Genomic DNA, 18245 nt, shown 5'->3' on the forward strand with positions numbered 1-18245 from the left:
GCAGGACCTTCCAGGATAGTGTTGAAAGATTTTTTAAGTCAGGGGGAGCAAGATGTGTACATGTCCTCATCCATCTAGCCAATTGTGCTTGTTTTGTGTACAGGTTTAGGCTTCTTGAATCTTCTTGGATGTGAAAAAGAATATATGCAGAGTGTGAGACAATATCCTTCCCCAATACAGGAAAAAATGTTAATCATTCTGACATAGCTTGAAAGTTTCAGACAGTTTATCATAATAAACCAGCATATCAGCTAATGTCTATGAGCAACTGATTGTGAGCTATCCTTAGAGTGTGAAATCCCGGAATGCCATATCATATTCACAATGAATTAGACTATAATATGGCTAATTCTGCAGCCTCATACCCTAAACTCTACGATTATTTTTTTAATTAAATCAAAAGATGCAAGTAAAAAAGAAATTTTTTTAGATTGTGAAAGTCTAACTTAGTTATCTAGAAGTCTCATATTAAGATTTCAGTATGCTATATGAGATTGCATCCATAGTCACAGTCTCTTCTATCCTGAACTTGCTGTCTCCTCTCCCCAAATGCAGCACTTGGTTATCTCTCTTCCCACTGGCGAAGTTGAAGGAGGAGGTTACACAGATACATAGGATCTCTTTCCACTGTCCTTTGAACAAACCCAGCCTTAGTACCCCTTTTGTAATGATGATACCAGGCTGGCATCTGGTGCTGGAAGAAACATAGCTCTTTGGATTACATAGGTCAGATGGAGCTCACTCTCAGATGAAGTCTGAGATTTGGTTAGAGATTCAGGATCCCAGGTTCAGGTTTCCAGATGGAATCTGGGATTAGGCTGGAGAGCCAGACCATAAGCATATTACTAAGTACTGGTCCCATTGTCTAATGGGAGTTCATAATGGACTGAAAAGTCCATTCTCCTTAGGGAAGAAGTTACACAGTATTGTAAAGGAAGTGTAGTCTTATATGAAACACACCTGATACAGAAAATGCGGCATAAGAACAAGAGGTGTGAATTCAGTGTAGCACAGCAGCAATAATTCCAGACTGAAATAATTTGGGAATTGACCGAAATCAAAATTTTCTTTCATGTCTTATCACTTCAGAAAGTATACTGCCAGTATGGTTTAATATGAAAATCAGATGCACTATTTATTAATTTATTTAAATATTCTCATGAAAACTTAAGTTCTAAACTAAAAGTAGTATGAGCTTAAAATATTATAGACATTAGGTATGTAATAAATGAAAGCCTAGTATATGGATATCTACTTTTTGGCATGAGTTTATGTGATTTTAATTTTTTAATTGTTAAGGTCACAGCATCCATATCAAAAAAATATAAAACATTTTAAATAAGACCCCTACATCCAAAAACAAAACACCAGCTAAGCGTTTTACTTCCTTGGTAAATCTGATGTAGCAGGTTCTGAATAGCACTCTCAGAATATGACATTCTTTGTCAACAAATGAAATTATTTAATATTTTTCAGGTTCTTAATTATAACTGATACATGCTGATTAGTGAAATCAATGACATAACCATCAATGAAAACTAGCTTTTGCAAGATAATTTGATTCCATGTGGAATAATAATCATTACAAGTTAAGATTAAAAAAAAATCTAATTTAATTGTGTTGGTGTCATCATTATAAATATATATGGCATTAAATTCCATTTAGTAATAGTTTAATTTTATTAGCACCTTAATGTTCCTATGATGCACAATCTATTAGATACTTGCACGATTGCCTATCTACCATTAAACAGATATGGGTTTTTTTTACATGGCTCTGCTGTTCTAGTATTTTATGCTTATTTAAGGCTGACCTTGTGTACTGCTAAAAAGGTTTAAAAGTGAAGCAGCTCTACCATTGAAATGCTATAACTCCACAGCAATTGTTACTGCATGGTCATTTTTAGAAAGTGGAAGAGCAATCAAGTGACAGAGCTTTGTCCAGGTGGGTTTAGAGACTGTCATACTTTCTACTCCAAGTTATATTTTCTGAATTAAAAACAGAAATCTACCACTCCACTTAATTAAAACATGGAAAGGCTACGTGAATGATGCATGCAGAGCAGATCCAGTGCATTTTATAAGACTTATGAGATGGTGAATACCGATCCACAAAGCCTCTTAAAGTATTAGAGTCAAAAATTACAGGTCCTGGAGACTCATCCAACTCTGTCACATAATCTTTGGCATGCTTAAAGGTTCAGTACCCTGGTTCCCATAATAAAGGTTTATCTTCCCATGAGGCCCTAGGCATTCCTGAAAGTACTTCACTAGAGCAGAATGAGAGGAAATGGCCTCCACTAGTTCCAAGGGAAAATGCCATTGGATATTAGGAAAAATTTCTTCACTGAAAGGGAAGTGGAATCATAGTGTGGAATCACCATCCCTGGAAGTATTCAAAAAACATCTAGATTTGGTACCTGGGACATGGTTTAGTGGCAAAGATGCCAGTGTTAGATTAATGATTGACCTGGATGATCTTAAGTCTTTTCCAGCTGTAATGAATCTGTGATTGCATAACTGTGTACCTCAATTCCTACCTTGCATCTTAATCTCAGGAGAATTTAAAATTTATTTAATATATCCTGAAAAGATATCACATATATCTGTTGAATCATGTTCCCTAAAGTGCAAACAAGAAGACTAGTCATATTTAAAAAAAAAAAAAAAAAAAGGTGGATATTTTTCCACAATTAGCATATGAGAAATTATTGTGATAGAACAGCTAGCCATTGAAATATGCTTTGCTGCTCCAGATGAAATGAACCTCAAGGAGTTAAAACATTATCTAGGAAGATTTAAAATTCATTAGTCAGTTCAGGAAATGCTAATCAGTTGAAGGAGAGAGTTTTTACCTCAGAAGATCAAAAACCTGGATTCTATATATAAATCAGAATTATATATATTACATTTATATTATAAATAAGAATACATATGGTATATTTATAATATATATGGCATATTATAGGTATAAAACATAATCTATATTTGTTATTTTCTGAAATGCTCATGCCCACATAACATGAAATTTATGTAAGTCCAGATGTTTAGAGAAAGAGATTTGAGTTTATATGTTTTGTCTGAAAACTTTGTTTGATTCTGCAATCAGTACAGAGGCTGGAATAAGTTCTCTTTAAGCATGTATGCAGATAAAATACAATTTAAGATGTCCAAAAGAAACCTTAATCAAATCTAAAATTATTGTTCTGAAGTTAAAACTCCTGCTTGGAATGTTACTCTTAATAAATTAACTTCTGTGGGATCGTGGAATGTGTTCCATCATCACAGTGCTACTTTATAATATTAGGTCTTTGGATTAATATGCTATTGCAAAGCTTGCTGTTGGTTCCTATTAAGAGGTAGAGTTATTTCTTTTTTTTTATAATGGGATTTAATGTCAGTTGAACCAGGCTTAATTAAACTTTGTCTTATAAATCATTTTATTGAGAAGTGCAATGAAATCTTGTGAGTTTTATGACTTTTTAATTAAAATTAATTAAGCCAGCTTGTGGTTAAGTGCCTCCCTGCAAACTAGTTCCCTTACATTTCCAAGCAATTCTAAAATGTTCGAGACACAAATTTAAACTTTATCAGGAGGTAATGGTTTAAAAATTCATTCCAGAAAAATCTACATTTTTAGGGACCAATTGACATTTAATGTAGTAATTTTAAAAATAATTGAGTCATGTTTTGATCCAATTATCAATTATGTTAAGGTAGCATACCACCATGGTCAATATAGGTCATGACCACATATACATCTTTCATTTTCTGTTGTGTCAGCATCCTATAAATTTTGAGTTAAAAAGCAACACATTGAGTTAAGTTGTACATATCAAACCATTCACAGTTATAATGATAAACATCATTTTCAACTTTGTCAAATTTATTCTATCTGTGCTTATGTATTTTATCTGTAATTACATTACAAATTTCAAGAAACTTCTTCTAATGATTTTGTCATGTCTATGTCTGCAATATTCATTTCTGCTGCCATATATAAAATAATATGCAGTTAATTTTTAATAAATATGTTTAAACAGTTCATTTCTAAAAGTATGAATTTGGAGAATCCTTCTATTGAATAAATCAGGGAAGGACAGCATGTGACATACTAGAGTCGGAGTATGCTTCTATTGTTGTAAGTCTTGCACGTTATTTTCTTGTATTTGTTATAATGCCTTCTATTTCAGTTTTGATGACCAGTCAGTCTTTCCCCTGGTTGAGACACAATCAAGCAATTATAGGCAACATTGGTTGGATTTTGATATGCTAAAAACTGAATTTAAAGGGTATAACAGTGGAATAATCAATTTCCCTCAGTTTTGATATTCTTACATTTAAGTCCTCCTTGACTGATGTTTTGTCATTCTTTCCCACTTCTCATCTTAAAAATTCTATCCAAAGCAGCATAACAAAATTCATTATTATTTTTCATAAATTAGATGTTGCAACTTACTGTTCCCAATACTGCTTTTTACATTTTCAGTTTACATAAAGATTTAGTTTTTCTTTTTTTTTTGTGCCTCCAGTCTTCAATTACTTCACTTTTTTTCCGTCTCTAAATTGAGAATATGAAAACACACTTACAATTTCTCCATGGTGATAAAGCACCCTAAAAGAAATATTTGGACAAAAAATATCTGTAGAATTGTGATTCTACTGTGTCCTGTTGATGTAGAGTAGGTAGTTCAAGGAGGGTTTAATTCACTCCTTAGGATTCAGACAACTAAATGCAACACTTTTTTGGGGTTTGTTTGTTGTTTTTTGTTTGTTTTTAGGTTTTTTTATGTAGTTTACAGGGATTTTTTAAAAGGTTTTTAGTTATTCCTATTTTTATTTGTCCTGGTTCTGTCCAATTTTTTTTGAGGTAGCCAGGAGTGAGGCATAACTAGGACACAGAGGCTAGTCTGTAAAACCTGATGTCATTGATGGAAGCAGGGAGAAAGGCCTCTTCCAAGGGAAAAGGGTTCTTTCTGGTTGAGTAAATGCAACAGAGGGATCCATCTGGTGGTGTCTGTTGGGGATGGGGGGAGTGGGTGTGAGGGCTGTGGTTCTGTGGGAATCGTTTCCTTTCTTGTCTCTGTCATTAGTATAGTTGCTGTTACTCCTTGTTTCCTTACCTCATTGCTGTTTCCTGTAAATTGTTCCTATCTCAACCAGTGAGCTTTAACTTTTGTGCCTCCAATTTTCCTCTCCAGCCCACTGCAATGTGGAAGGGTGAGGGGAAAAGCAGGAGAGCAAGAGAGTGTCAGTGGTTTGGAGAGTCTCAGTGGGGGCACTGAACTGGGGAGTACAGTTCCTAAACCACAACAGTACAATAGTTTTCAATACTGTGAGATCTTAATTGCTGTAAACTATTTGTATGATAACTAGATATTAAAAATCTGTTCTGAACAATGTCAAAAAATAACCTTTAATTCATTATGTTGATGGTCCCCTCCCTCAGCCTTGTCATATGTGTAGACAGAAGTCTAGATATTCATAATACAACTACATGACTGACAAGTTATTTAAGAAATAGTGAAAGAAGTACAGTGAAAATATCCAGGAAAATGTAGTATGAGTATGTAAAGACTTACAATATATATTACATATTCATAGTATGAGTATGTAAAGACTTACAATATAAACTCAATTACAACTGAGTTTATAAAAAAATCAAACAATAGCCTTTACTAATTCTGACAAATTTTAATTATGATATTATCATATAATCATATTGTTTTTGAAATATATTTATATAAGAATTGCAACTATAGCTGTTGAACTCTAATAATTTATGGTTTTTTTTTCTCATATGAGCTGCAAGGATATGGCAAAGCATAGCCATATCTGGGTATGGCAGATATTGACTAATCCTATGGTTTATTAGCTTTAACATGGTTTTTAATTTTCTTGCAGTATTACTGAATCTGAAATACTTTTCTTTTCTCAGGAGAATATAATGGAAGTTATACGAAATCAAGAATTTTTACTTCTACCTGCTGAAGAACTCCATAAACTTCTTGCCAGTGATGATGTGAATGTTCCTGATGAAGAGACCATTTTCCATGCCTTAATGATGTGGGTGAAATATGATATGCAGAGGCGATGCAATGACCTAAGTATGCTGCTTGCTTATATCAGATTACCACTCCTTCCACCTCAGGTATTTTTAAAATTATGTAACCATGATCATAATAACAAAAAGAATGTTATTGTGTCCTTGTGAAAACTCTCTCAGTTTATAATCTGCAACTTCTGAATACTCTGAGTGTTTAAAACCAAACCTGTTCAGAATCAGAAAAAATTAGTGGTAACCTTTTACACAGGGTGATCTCAATAAACTTGAGGATTGGACCAATACATCCACAAGAAGGGCAGAGTTGTGAAACTGAAGAGGAGTAACTGCAGATTTTTTAACATGCTAAGAAAAAACAGGTAGAATAATAAATATTTTCTGAAAAACCAACAAAACAGAACAAACAAACCAACAATAAAAAAACCCCAAATACATGGGATTTATACAGATAGCAGGCTGAGGATGAGTCAACAGTATGAATTAAGAAAACTCTGTATTGTTTTACAACACAAAAAATTCTGTCACCAGGCAATATGAAGTTTTTATTTCCATAAAGTTATTATTCTCATAATACCTGGTGCTGCTGAGGCTGCACCTACACAATTGTTTCCAATTTTGTACCCCGTGATTTGAAAGGCATAGGAACAAATTGGAGAAGATTCAGGGGTGAGCTACCAAGATGGTATGTCTAGAAAGAAGAAGAAGAAGTTTGCTTGTTCAAACTAGTTAAAAGGAGGCTAAGCAATGACCTAATAGCAGCTTAAGACCTTAAGGTAAGATCATAGAACAACAATCCTAAGCACATCACAAAATGTGAGACAAACTAACTTGTAGCATGGACAGTTCAGGTTGGACATTGGCTTGGGGAGGAATCACATGGAATGCAGTGAACAAATGCAGCAGTTTTTTCAAAGGCCAAGTGACCTTCTTCATTGAAGGTTTTCCTGAATTAGCTAGACCAGATCACTAAATCCAGTGTTGGCAGAAGCTGTGATTTGAGTGAGTGAGCAGCCTAGTTACCTAGTTGACCACTGGCAGTCATTTGGATCTCCATGCTTCAGCAGCTCCTTTTCTCCTTTTTTTTTTTTTTTTTTTTTTTTTTTTTTTTTTTTTTTTTTTTCCTTTTCCCAGGGAACTAAGTAGCAATTCTTTTCCATAATTCCATACACTCACTTTCAGTTAGTGTACTAGTCCTGGCTGGAGTAGAGTTAACTTTCTTCATGACAGCTGGTAATGTGCTGTACTTTGCACTTATTGATAAAACAGAAGGTGAGAGTAACCCATCCTGTTAACAGATCCCTTGGGGAGTGAAACAACTCTGAATGACTGTTGTTTTTAAAAGCACACATGTAGGCTTTATTGTAGAACAATTTGATTGCACAGAAAAACAGTTATATAACTAGTTACAATATAAAAGCATAAAAATATCACTTAAGAAAATGTTTAAGAAAGAGAAGGAAGGCATCAGATTGGAAAGACCTTACCACCCACAGGCCTCAAGACAAGACTTGTTTGGGGCAATTTTGATGTCTGTTGAAGTGATGGTCACCATCTTGGTCAAAGTGACAGCTTCAGACCAGTTGATGGAGGAAATCCCAATGAAATCCACAGCACAGGGAAGCTATTTGGTTTATATTCAGTTCAGGTAGGAAAGCCCAGGTACCTCGCTTGGAGTGGGGAATTTCAACTGGATGAGGTAATGTGGATCATGGGACACTTCTGGAGTTTTTGACACCTTCTAAGATACAGATGCCTATGACATCAATGAATTTGAGTCCCTTAAGACCCATTATGGCCCATCAGCAGAGATTGATACCTTCAAGGCTAGGTGTGAATGCCCCAGTACTTCTCCAAAGGGGAGTTATCACAGCTGAGTCACTTGAGTAAGGACAAAGAGACAGCAGTGTGCCTTGCAGGATTTGCCTCTGTCCTTATCTGGTTCAACACCAGCTGTAGCCTGAGGTGTCAGCTGTGCTCTCCCACTGAACCTGGGAGGTTACTTTGCACATCAGCAGCTTGTCCCTGATTGTTTGAGCCATCAGCATTCCAATCTCTCTTCCAGTGTCACTTCTGGGGTGCCCCCTTTATCTCATCTCACGTTCCCCTCACAGTCCAAATTCCAATTAGTAGGCATATTTAGGGAGATGTGGGTTTTGATGGTCACAGATGAACAGCTGGATCTTTGCAGTTTTCTATAGTGGGCAAAAGTCCTCCAATGATTTTAGCAATGGTTAAGCCATCAACCATTTCAGTCTCTTACACAGTGCTGGTAACACATTTTGGCTATTGCTGAGCTGCCTTTATATAGCAAGGAGGTAGGTGACTAGGGAGCTGGGTACATGAAAAGAAAAAGGTTTAAAAACTCTTTATGAAGAAATTTAGAAATAAATGTTTTACAGTGCAATACTGGCAATTCTCTTGAACTTTCTGTTCAATTTAATCTAGAAATTGAGTCTTATACACTGGTGCTGCTCTGTAATTGAGAACTGCATCATAAATATATCAATTGTAATGCTAAAAAAGTAAGGTCTTTTTCAAAATTAGAATTAAGACATAACAGAATTTCAACAAAAATTATTGAGAACTGAAAGTGAAATTTTACTTTTTTTATTACCAAAAGGGTTTTTGGTTTTTTTTTTCTGCTGTGGTTTATACTTAAATATGTATCAAATAAAACCCTCTGTCATTTTCATTGCACTGAAAATTAGCCAAAGATTTCTCTGGAAAGAAGCCAGATCAAAATTAGCAGCTCATCATTGGACCTTTGGAAAAAAAAAAACAAAAAACAACTGTTTTCATTCCTTACTTTTAAATTAACTTTATAAAGAGGAAGTCAAAGACTACAGAAGTTATTGACAGACTGGAAAGATTGTACTGAGATCCACTTAAAATGAAGGTTTAAATTTATAGTCTGAGTTTCCATGATACTTCATTTCACTCTCAAGGCACAGTAATTATATTGGCAATGTAGTCAGACTTAAGCAGTACAATATTAAACATTGTAATTCATAATCCAGTAGATAAATTTAGGAGAAGGCAAGCCAGTGTTAACTTGTTAAAAGGAAACTATCATGAAGCTGAAAATTAAATAATAGAATCTGCAATGTTGCCATAGAAACTTTTTTGTTTCTTTGATTTTCTTGGAACCATCTTCTAAACTAAAATGATTCTTATCTCTTCATTCAAGTCAAAAAAGAAAGACTGGTGGCTTGGCCGACATAAGAACTTATTTCATGTTATAATAGGTAATAATATATGTAATAAGCAGTATTATATAATAGATAATACAATAAAACACTTTTCAAAAGGTGTTCCAGATATTTAATGTTCATCAGTACAGAAAACATAATTTATGCTCATTTTTATTCTTAAGGGATTTTGGAAGAGTAAAAATGTGGTGGCATACTTATACCTTGTTAATGCTGAAGTATTTTAGATCATTTATTTGAATTGTTAATTCAAGCTTATCAAATATTTTTCCTGTGACTTTTGATAGCATTTTTTACAGAGAGTAACTTAACAAGCAAATTAAGAAACAAGCAAAAACTGTATTTAAGAGGACCTTTTTTCAGTTCGTCAAAAAAGTATAAGAAACTACTTTTGTGCCTGAATGGTGCCACTGTTGTCCTCAATTTTCAATTTTTGAATGCATTTTAAATAAAACCCTTTTAATGTTAAAAAACCCTAACAAAATTAGTACATGTAAAACAAAACAGAAACACTACAGATAATTTATATACAGGTGTCTGTGTGTTTGTGTGTGTATCTATTTTTTTACATTATGTGATAAACATATACACAATCACAGAATCAAAAGACAGAATGCCTAAGGTTAGAAGAGACCTCTGAATAACCTCTGTTCCAAAACTTCTGTTCAAGCAGAGATAACCTAGAGCCATTTGCACAGGACTCTGTCTAAACAGTTTTAAATAATTCCAAGGATTTTCCCAGTGCTTAGTCACCCTAACAGTATTAAAGTGTTCCCTGATGTTCAGAGGAAACCTCCTGTGTTTCAGTTTGTGCCCATTGACTCTCATCCCCCGGGCACCACTGAAAAAAAGTCTGGATCTCTCCTTTATGCACCTTCTCTTCAGGTATTTATGAATCTTACATTAATAAGATTTCCCAAAGGCTCCTCTTTTCTGGGATAAACTGACCCAGCTCTCTCAGCATTCCCTTATAGGAGAGTTGCTCCAGTGCCTTCATCATCTTTGTGAGCCTTCATTGTATTCTCTGTGGTATGTTCATGTCTCTCTTGTACTGAGGAGTCTAGAATTGGACACAGCTCTCCTGATTTGACCTCTCCAGTACTCACTCTAGGGGAAGAATCATTCTCCTTGACTTACTGACAATACTTTGTGTATTGCAGATAGTGCAGCTCCAGATACCACCTGCCTTCTGAGGCAAGGGCACGGTGCTGGCTCCTGTTCTGCCAAGCTGCTTTCTGGCTGGGTGCCCCACGGCATCTATTAGTGCATGAATGTGCATTACACATGCACATATGCATGGATACACAAATATACATAGGAATTTATTTAATTCTTTTATAGTAGAATGTAGAAGGAACCCTTTTCTTAGAAGTGAAAACCTATAGTTGTGGAAAGATATATACAATAAAGTATGATTAGAACAGCTGAAGGTGTTCTTACATTGTTCCCTGATGACATGTGATATAGTGATTGCCATTCCCACCCCTCAGGGAGCAAAACAGTTCATCTAAAACCTCACTAATTGTGCATAGACAAAAGTCTAACCTTGTCTGCAGGTGAAGCTGAAACATTAACTTCTGACCATGAAGTTAAGAAGCATAGAAGAGATTATATCGATGACACTAAACTCTCCTTTTCTTTCTCTCTACATTTCACAAATGACAATAATTTATTCTATGTTTGTATCTCCTGTTCCCTGACTCAAGCTGTACTGTGAAACATTCAATGCAATGCAGCAGCATAGTTGAGCCTCTGCCTGTTTTGATTACTAATGATGTAATCTCATTTACTGAGACGAAAACCTGGTTTCTGCTTTTTGTTTGTACACAGTGTAATGTATCTGATAATGTTGATGCTGCAGCATGAGCCAAGAATGTGTGCAGCTTCTGTTGGGCTAAACATTATTTTTATGGTGTTTTTTAAGAGTGTGAGAAGTTGCTAATGATACCTGGGCAGCTGAAGAAATTTGCAAGCAAGGGAAGTTAACACAATACTGAGTACCTAGAATAGCATGACAGTAAAGATGACGATGTTTAGTGTTTTTAAGCGAAGATGTGCATGATGAAAAGAGCACAAATATTTCCTTATAGAAATGCTTAAGTTAAAGCTAATTTGTATTCCACCGGTGTCCTGGGTTTATAAAGGCTGTTATTTGCATCTGCCTGTAACAGTAGATCACTGGATTAACTAGGAAAGCTAAAAAACAGCATAAAGCAGAGGTATTACTGTCTTTTCCTCTGTAACCCTTTTAATAATATCACTTGCAGAGGCTTGCAAATCACATCAGTAGGATAATGCATAGTCTCTGGGTATTAAATACACTGTGGCTCAGATCCAGTGAATCTGTTATAGGTATCTAAATTAGATTTCTTGCCCAGGAGCAGAAACAATGCAGTCCTTATAAAATGAAGTACTTAAATACCGTGTAAGCCACTGGAGAGAAAGTGCACAGATCCCCATGAGTTCTCTTATTTCTACAGAGATGTTGTAGGTAAACTGTAGGAAGCACTGAGCCTCTAAAATCCCCTTAGAATTCACACATTACATCTGACTGTACATGATCTTAAAAATGCATATGAATTTGCATGTAATAATTGAGTAGAAACCCTTTAAATCTTAGCTTAGATAACTGATGATTATGTAAACTTGTAAATTCCTTCCACAATGCAGCTGGCATGTGGCAAAGAAGTATTTCTTTGTGCTACTAAAAAAACCCAATTAACCAAGCAGTTGTCAGACAGGTTCCTTAAGTTTTGACCTTTTCAATATATATTGAGCTAGAGAAAACAATTGAAGGTTCCTTTGCTTAGCAAAAAAGGAGGATATCATTCTATGGAGGATATCATTCTATGTCAGTCAATCTTTAAATTTGTCTTTGAGACCGGTTCTCTGTTGCCAGTGTCACTAAACAAGTGCAGCTGATAAGAACTCACACTTGAGTAGAGTTCTAGGCTTTTAAGGTTGGTTCAAACCTACTGGTCTGGGGTAAATCCTAAGGGTGTCTGTAAACTCTGTCAGTCTCTGCAACATTTTGTAAATTCTTTCAACCATTTCTAAATAATTGAATACCAGGAGATTATAACTTGAATCTGAAAAGTCTGAAGGTATGATTCAGTTTCTTGTTCACCTATGTGTGCAGGCTTCTCCACATCAGCTGGATTCCTAACCTCTCACTATAGGCAATAAAGATCTGGTGCACTTCCCAACACATAGGAGCAAAACTGTGTGCTGATTTGACAAGTTCCATGGATTATCATGCTGCCTGGCTCCAAGCAATTTTTCTTGAAACATTCCCTTCTAAATCCAGTTCTATATTTACTGTCTCTGTGTGGATTCTTAGACACCCTGTGGCATCTGAAATGGTGCTAAATGCTTGGTTTTGTGCAAGTGGCCTAAGCCAATTAAACCAAGCAATATTTTCAAAGAAATATTTTTGTTAATTTAAAGCAAACAAAGATAAATTAATTACCTTAAGAATTAATAACTTCCCAGCCCTCAAAAAAAAATTCTGGCAAGCTTCTAGGATGATCTCCATATTCCTCTCTTAAGTTATCAATGCAATAAAAATTTGGGCTTGAAATTTCAGTTGCCTGCATAATGACAATTACTTGAGTATAGCCAGTAGAAACAAGATAAGCTGTTATGTTTTTACTTTTCTTATATAGATCATATAGTAAAGCTAGCTTTTAAACTTTATTATAGCAGCTTCTCTGGCAGTGGATGTAGCTTGTCAGCTGATACTTTACCTGAATAAAGAGGATACTTCAATGCAGTGTGCAAGATACAGTCTGAAGGATTTTTTGTTGTGCCTTTTAGATAGTTCTAAAATTGTCAAAAAGTCCTGTCAACATAGCTGGGATTTTTTTTTTTTTTTGTGTAAATAAATGACATGTGAACATTTGTAAATAGTGAAAATGATAACTGCTCAACTTCATTTCCAAATACATTTTATTATCAGTTTGGTAAATACCGGTAAATATCAGTAAAGTTTTAGTAAATGCTTTGAAGTTGTCACAAGGTGCTGTTCAAATAAAAGAGTGTGGCAACATAATTCTGTAATACTATTTCTTTATGCAACACAGGCAACTTACCTCGCTTTTTATTCAGTTTCTCATGATATACTGAGCATATGGTTCGCTACTAAATATTTTAGGGTAAATTTATTTAATGGAAGACTGGATTTCCACTAATTAAATCACATCTTCACATGGTCATAAAATGCAAACTTGTGTCACTTAAATTTATTCTGTTTTGTGAAATATTTAGAACAATAATTTTATAAAGTATGTTTCATACATATCCCCACTAGAATGTATAGACTGTGTCCATGTGAAAACACATATTTATGAATAAATTAGACTATATTAACTAAATAATCAATTAGAAGCTCTGGTCATATAAATAAGAGAATATCTTTCCTTGACCTTTGAAATAGCATCATTCTTAAATGAGTTACATTCATAATACAGTTACATTTACATAAAATGATGTCTTCCATTTGGAGAAGACATGTTTTGCCTTTTGCTTATGTTTTTACAAGGTCATATGATCTGTAGTCATTTTTTGGCAGGTTTATATCTTTTTCTCTCTTACTGATTGTCAGATTGACAGTCATATTGTCATGGGTTGCCCCTGGCTGGATGCCACTCTACCCTCCCCTCCAAAACTGGACAGGGGAGAGGAAGTATTATGCAAGGCTCATGAATTGAGACAAGTTTTGCTGTTAGTTGTTGATGTTCCATGAACCATGCTTCCAGAGGTCATGCAACTATAACTAATTGAACGTAATTTGGACAAAGATCAGTCACCGATTTCAGCAATTGTTAACAGGGAGTTTTAGAAGCAAAAACCATTATTGCTGTTGATGTCATTGAAATTCATCTTCATCGCTCTTAAGTGAAGAAGGAAGGAATGTACCCTCTGTAATGTTAAGTCCCTATTTTTTGTAGTGTAGTGCTCTTTTCTGCTTTCTTCCTTGTCCCTTAGATTGATTCAGCATAATAGACAAGCACAATATAACACACATTTTCGTTTCTATTTTTTTTTATTTGAGTCATCAACATTTCAGAGATTGTGAATGTCTTAAAAGAATTCTTCCTATTCAATATTTTTAATATTTAAACATTAAATATACTGTCTGGAAAAGTTGTTTAAATACAGTCCCCCTTCTGTGATGTTTTCTTATCCATCTTTTTTGCCTGCTTCTAAGACTGAAGACTGTATTTGAATCAGGAGAGCATTATTTATGGGGAAAAAAAGCTTCTTTTATGTTCCATTTCTTTGTACTTATTCTCATATTAGAATTTTATTAAAATTACATCAATTCTGGTAGACCACAGCTTACTGCAGTTAAGAGGTAACTACAGTAAAAAAATAAAAAGCCAGTAATTTTCAAATATGGGCTGTTAGTTGTTATTGACTGAATAATGTTTGTATTCCATTTGTTAGCATCTGTCGTGCTTTTATCTAATCTCATATTTATCACTTTTAGAAGAAAAAAAAAAAAAGAATTCAATGCAGAAGAACTTCAAATAAAGACATCTGTCTTCAAACAAAAGGAGACCAGACAACATTTTGTCAAAGGCCAACCTTTTTGTTGCTTCTAGTGTTGGGGCATTTTTTATATTTTCTCTTATTTTAAATGTGATTTGTGTTTTATTAAGTTTTGTTTCACCTTCTTTTGAATGAAATGTGACCTTTTGAATGCAATCTGACATTTTATTATTTCTTATGTAGTATGGCAAAATATACATAGCTCTCGGAATTATGAACTTAATTTTTTCCTCAAGGAGTAGAGAAGAAAACCTGCAGGTGCTCTACAAGACATTAATCTTACCTAACTTTATCTAGAAACTTAATATTTACTTTCAGAAGCAATTTATCTTGAAATAAAGATATTTTTCTTCATTTTCTGTAGAATAAGCATACCGTGATGAAGTAAAATGTAGATCTGGGCATCAGTAGAATTGTGTAGTAAGCTTGCATCTTAGATTTTGCCCTCGTTATTTCAGTCTCTCTGTAAAATACATAGATTGATAAAATTGTCATGAAAAGATGCCACTGGAGGCAGAAGCTGGGGTGGGAGGGTTTAAAACAATTTCTCTTTTCCTAAAGTGAATAACATTTGAATCAATAATACATCCAGTTGATAAGTCAATTGGTCAAATTAGTACCAGTTTCAAAGACAGACCTGGTTGAACAAGGAATTCAACAAAAGGCAATATGTGTGCCAAAAAACTGTGGGCATATTTATAAATTAAATTAAAATTTTAACAATGTCGTAAAAGACAACATGGGTTTTCTTATAGAAAATAGTACTGAAGATTATAATAAATGAGATTGCTAAACCATAAGCTTTGGAGAAGAGTTAATGTTGTGAAAGTGATTTCACTACCACGGTTTAATTACTTGCCACAGATGCTACCAATGAATGTTCCAATTCCATTACGTAGTTTATTTGAGAGGAAGGGGGAAAAAGACAGTTTCTTTATTTCTGTATCAAATGTACAGCCTCAGGGAATGTGTGTTTACATGGTTGAAGCTTTCACTAGTAAATTCCTTAGGGTAATCTAATGGTAAGTTAAAGAAAACAAGCTTCAACTATGCTATATTAATTTTTTGGTTTGGATTTTGTACCCTGATGTGGGGGAGGAATAGGGAGGACTTGGTTATAACTGAAGGGTAGAAAGATAGTTTAAAATTTCTTCTGAATATGGAATAATATTTTATGTGTTGGGGAAAAGGAATTGCAAATCAAATGAATACTGAACAGATGTCCTCTGCCAGTGACTATGACAATGGTCATCAAAAATGCAAGCTTAGTAGATGTCAGAATTTGGATTTCAAAGAGAAAACACAATTGGATCTTTTTTCCAAAATTCCAGTCTGAGACTTATCATTATTATTGATATGTGACTGATCTCTATGAAATATATTATCACCTGCATGCATGCAGAGATCACAGACTTGCATTGAGATCTGTGGTGTCTAAGCAGTAAATCCTGATGTAGATTATTTGTAATAGAAATGATTAGCGACATGTTTCTAGGAAAAAACTGGTCTTAAAGATCCTTAGTCTGCTGCATCTTATTGCTGAGAAGAAAATAATCTTTGAGGATACAGAAATCTGAGGGATTTAGTATAGTCTTTCTTCCTGAGTTGGTTGAGCAGCTGGCTTGACTAACACATCATGAATAATTTAGTCCATAAGCAAGACAAATATTGAATTTCATATACTGAATATTTGTTGTACTACAGAAAAATGCCTGGAAATCTCTGTGCTAAAAACTTTACTGAAATCATTAATTAAACATGAATAAGAAAAAAAAAGAATTTAAAAGAGATCCAGAATGTTCGATGAGCTGAAAAAAGATGGTAGAAAACAAAATGAGATGTGATAAATTTGAGGTATTATTAAAAGCAGATATTTTTCATTATTTTTTTTTCTAAGACAAAATATTGAAATTACTGTTTTAAAAGCTAGCAAAACCTCAAATGAAAAATTAGAAATAAGCTTTTAAAAAAAATTCAATATAAGGCTCCTGATTACAAGTCAAGTGAGTAAAGCAGATGGTTATGTTGGATTTAGCTCAATACATTCAATTCCTAGCAAAACAAAAAGGTTGTTTGTTAATGTTGCAAAGGTTCCTATGGATCAAATGGAATATATAATGGAGTTGAAACTTCAGGTACATACAGGATCAGTTTGAGACCTTGTGTTTTCTATGTTTAGAAGTCCCCAAAAAAGTTAACAAATTTTATAGTTTTTTCATTGTTTAAAACCTAAAGGGCAGCCTGAGGGATTGTTTAAGTGTTTTCATTTTCTTTATATAAAATCTAATTGCAAATGAGGGTCTGTATAATAAATGACACTATTGATAATATCTCAGAATGCAAAAATTCACAGAAAATTCTATGACTGAAGTGCATTTTACGTTCAAGATATAGTAATTTAAAAGAAAGAGTTAAGTGATATATATCTTTGCAGTAAATTCACAATTATACAATTCTTGATATTGTACCTTCTGTTATGAAAAGCAAAGGGTTTTTTGTGTACAAAACTGTCCCAATTTTCCATAATTTTTGATGGTTTTTATGATGACAATTAAAAATTTTAGTCTGAACTTTTAAAGGTTTTTAAATTTATTCTTGTTCTCTGAGTATAATTCTTAAACATTGTAACAATGTTAATGTTTAATAAACAGTCCCAATTCTTTTCTCTCATAAACAGTGCAAATGTGCTGCTCTTCTCACTCCCGTTTCCTTAGGATTTTTGTTCATGAATACCTAATTTAGTATGTATAAAAATAAGATTTGCTGTATATTTTTCCTTTTGAAAGTATTATTGATGACTAAAATATCTTGCTGATTTTACTTTTCTTTACTATTTTTTTACTTTATTTTTCTGAATAGTTAATAATATTACTAGTGGACATCACTTACATTTCTAGTGTAAGCATGTAAATTAATACCTTACATTGTCAAGACAGTCATAATGATCTCTTACTAAAATCTGTTCTTTTCAATGATTAATGTTAGGCAGAATATTTAGTTAATATTGAAATAGCAATAATTAATCAGATATTGAAAGAAGCAAACCATACTTTAATTCTATTCCCCAGTACCTGTGATTAATTTTCATAACCTCATCCCAGGCAAGACCATCAAATTGGTAAGAAAACATGCTGTAAATTTTCAACTGAAATTTTCAACTGTAGTTGCTTAGGTCACTATTAAGCCCATCCCATTAATTCAAAGGTTTTTAATGAGGAAGTTCAAATAGATTAAAAAATAGTCTTTATACCAAAAAAAGTGCTATCCAATTGAAGTAGCTAAGAGTTTATTCCTTATGTAAAGAAAGAATTAGCACTTCTTGGGGGACTTTTTTTTCATTCATGTTTGCAGTGAAACATAAATAGCCTGATTTTTCTTAAAATGGGTATGTTTATATAAAACTGTAATCAGAATGGCAA

At 33.8% G+C, this 18245-nt stretch overlaps 1 protein-coding gene across 2 annotated transcripts in view; it reads left to right on the forward strand.

Annotated features, from left to right (window-relative positions):
- The window catches only part of KLHL1 (kelch like family member 1), a 192517-nt gene that overhangs the window by 113978 nt on the left and 60294 nt on the right, over nt 1-18245 (forward strand). For both annotated transcript variants that reach the window (XM_077173631.1, XM_054628243.2), the window contains exon 5: nt 5939-6151. In XM_077173631.1, the coding sequence (XP_077029746.1) occupies nt 5939-6151 (213 nt within the window). The remainder of the gene's footprint in view (nt 1-5938; nt 6152-18245) is intronic.

This window comes from Agelaius phoeniceus, chromosome 2 (genome assembly GCF_051311805.1).
Source record: "Agelaius phoeniceus isolate bAgePho1 chromosome 2, bAgePho1.hap1, whole genome shotgun sequence".
Lineage (NCBI taxonomy): Eukaryota > Metazoa > Chordata > Aves > Passeriformes > Icteridae > Agelaius > Agelaius phoeniceus.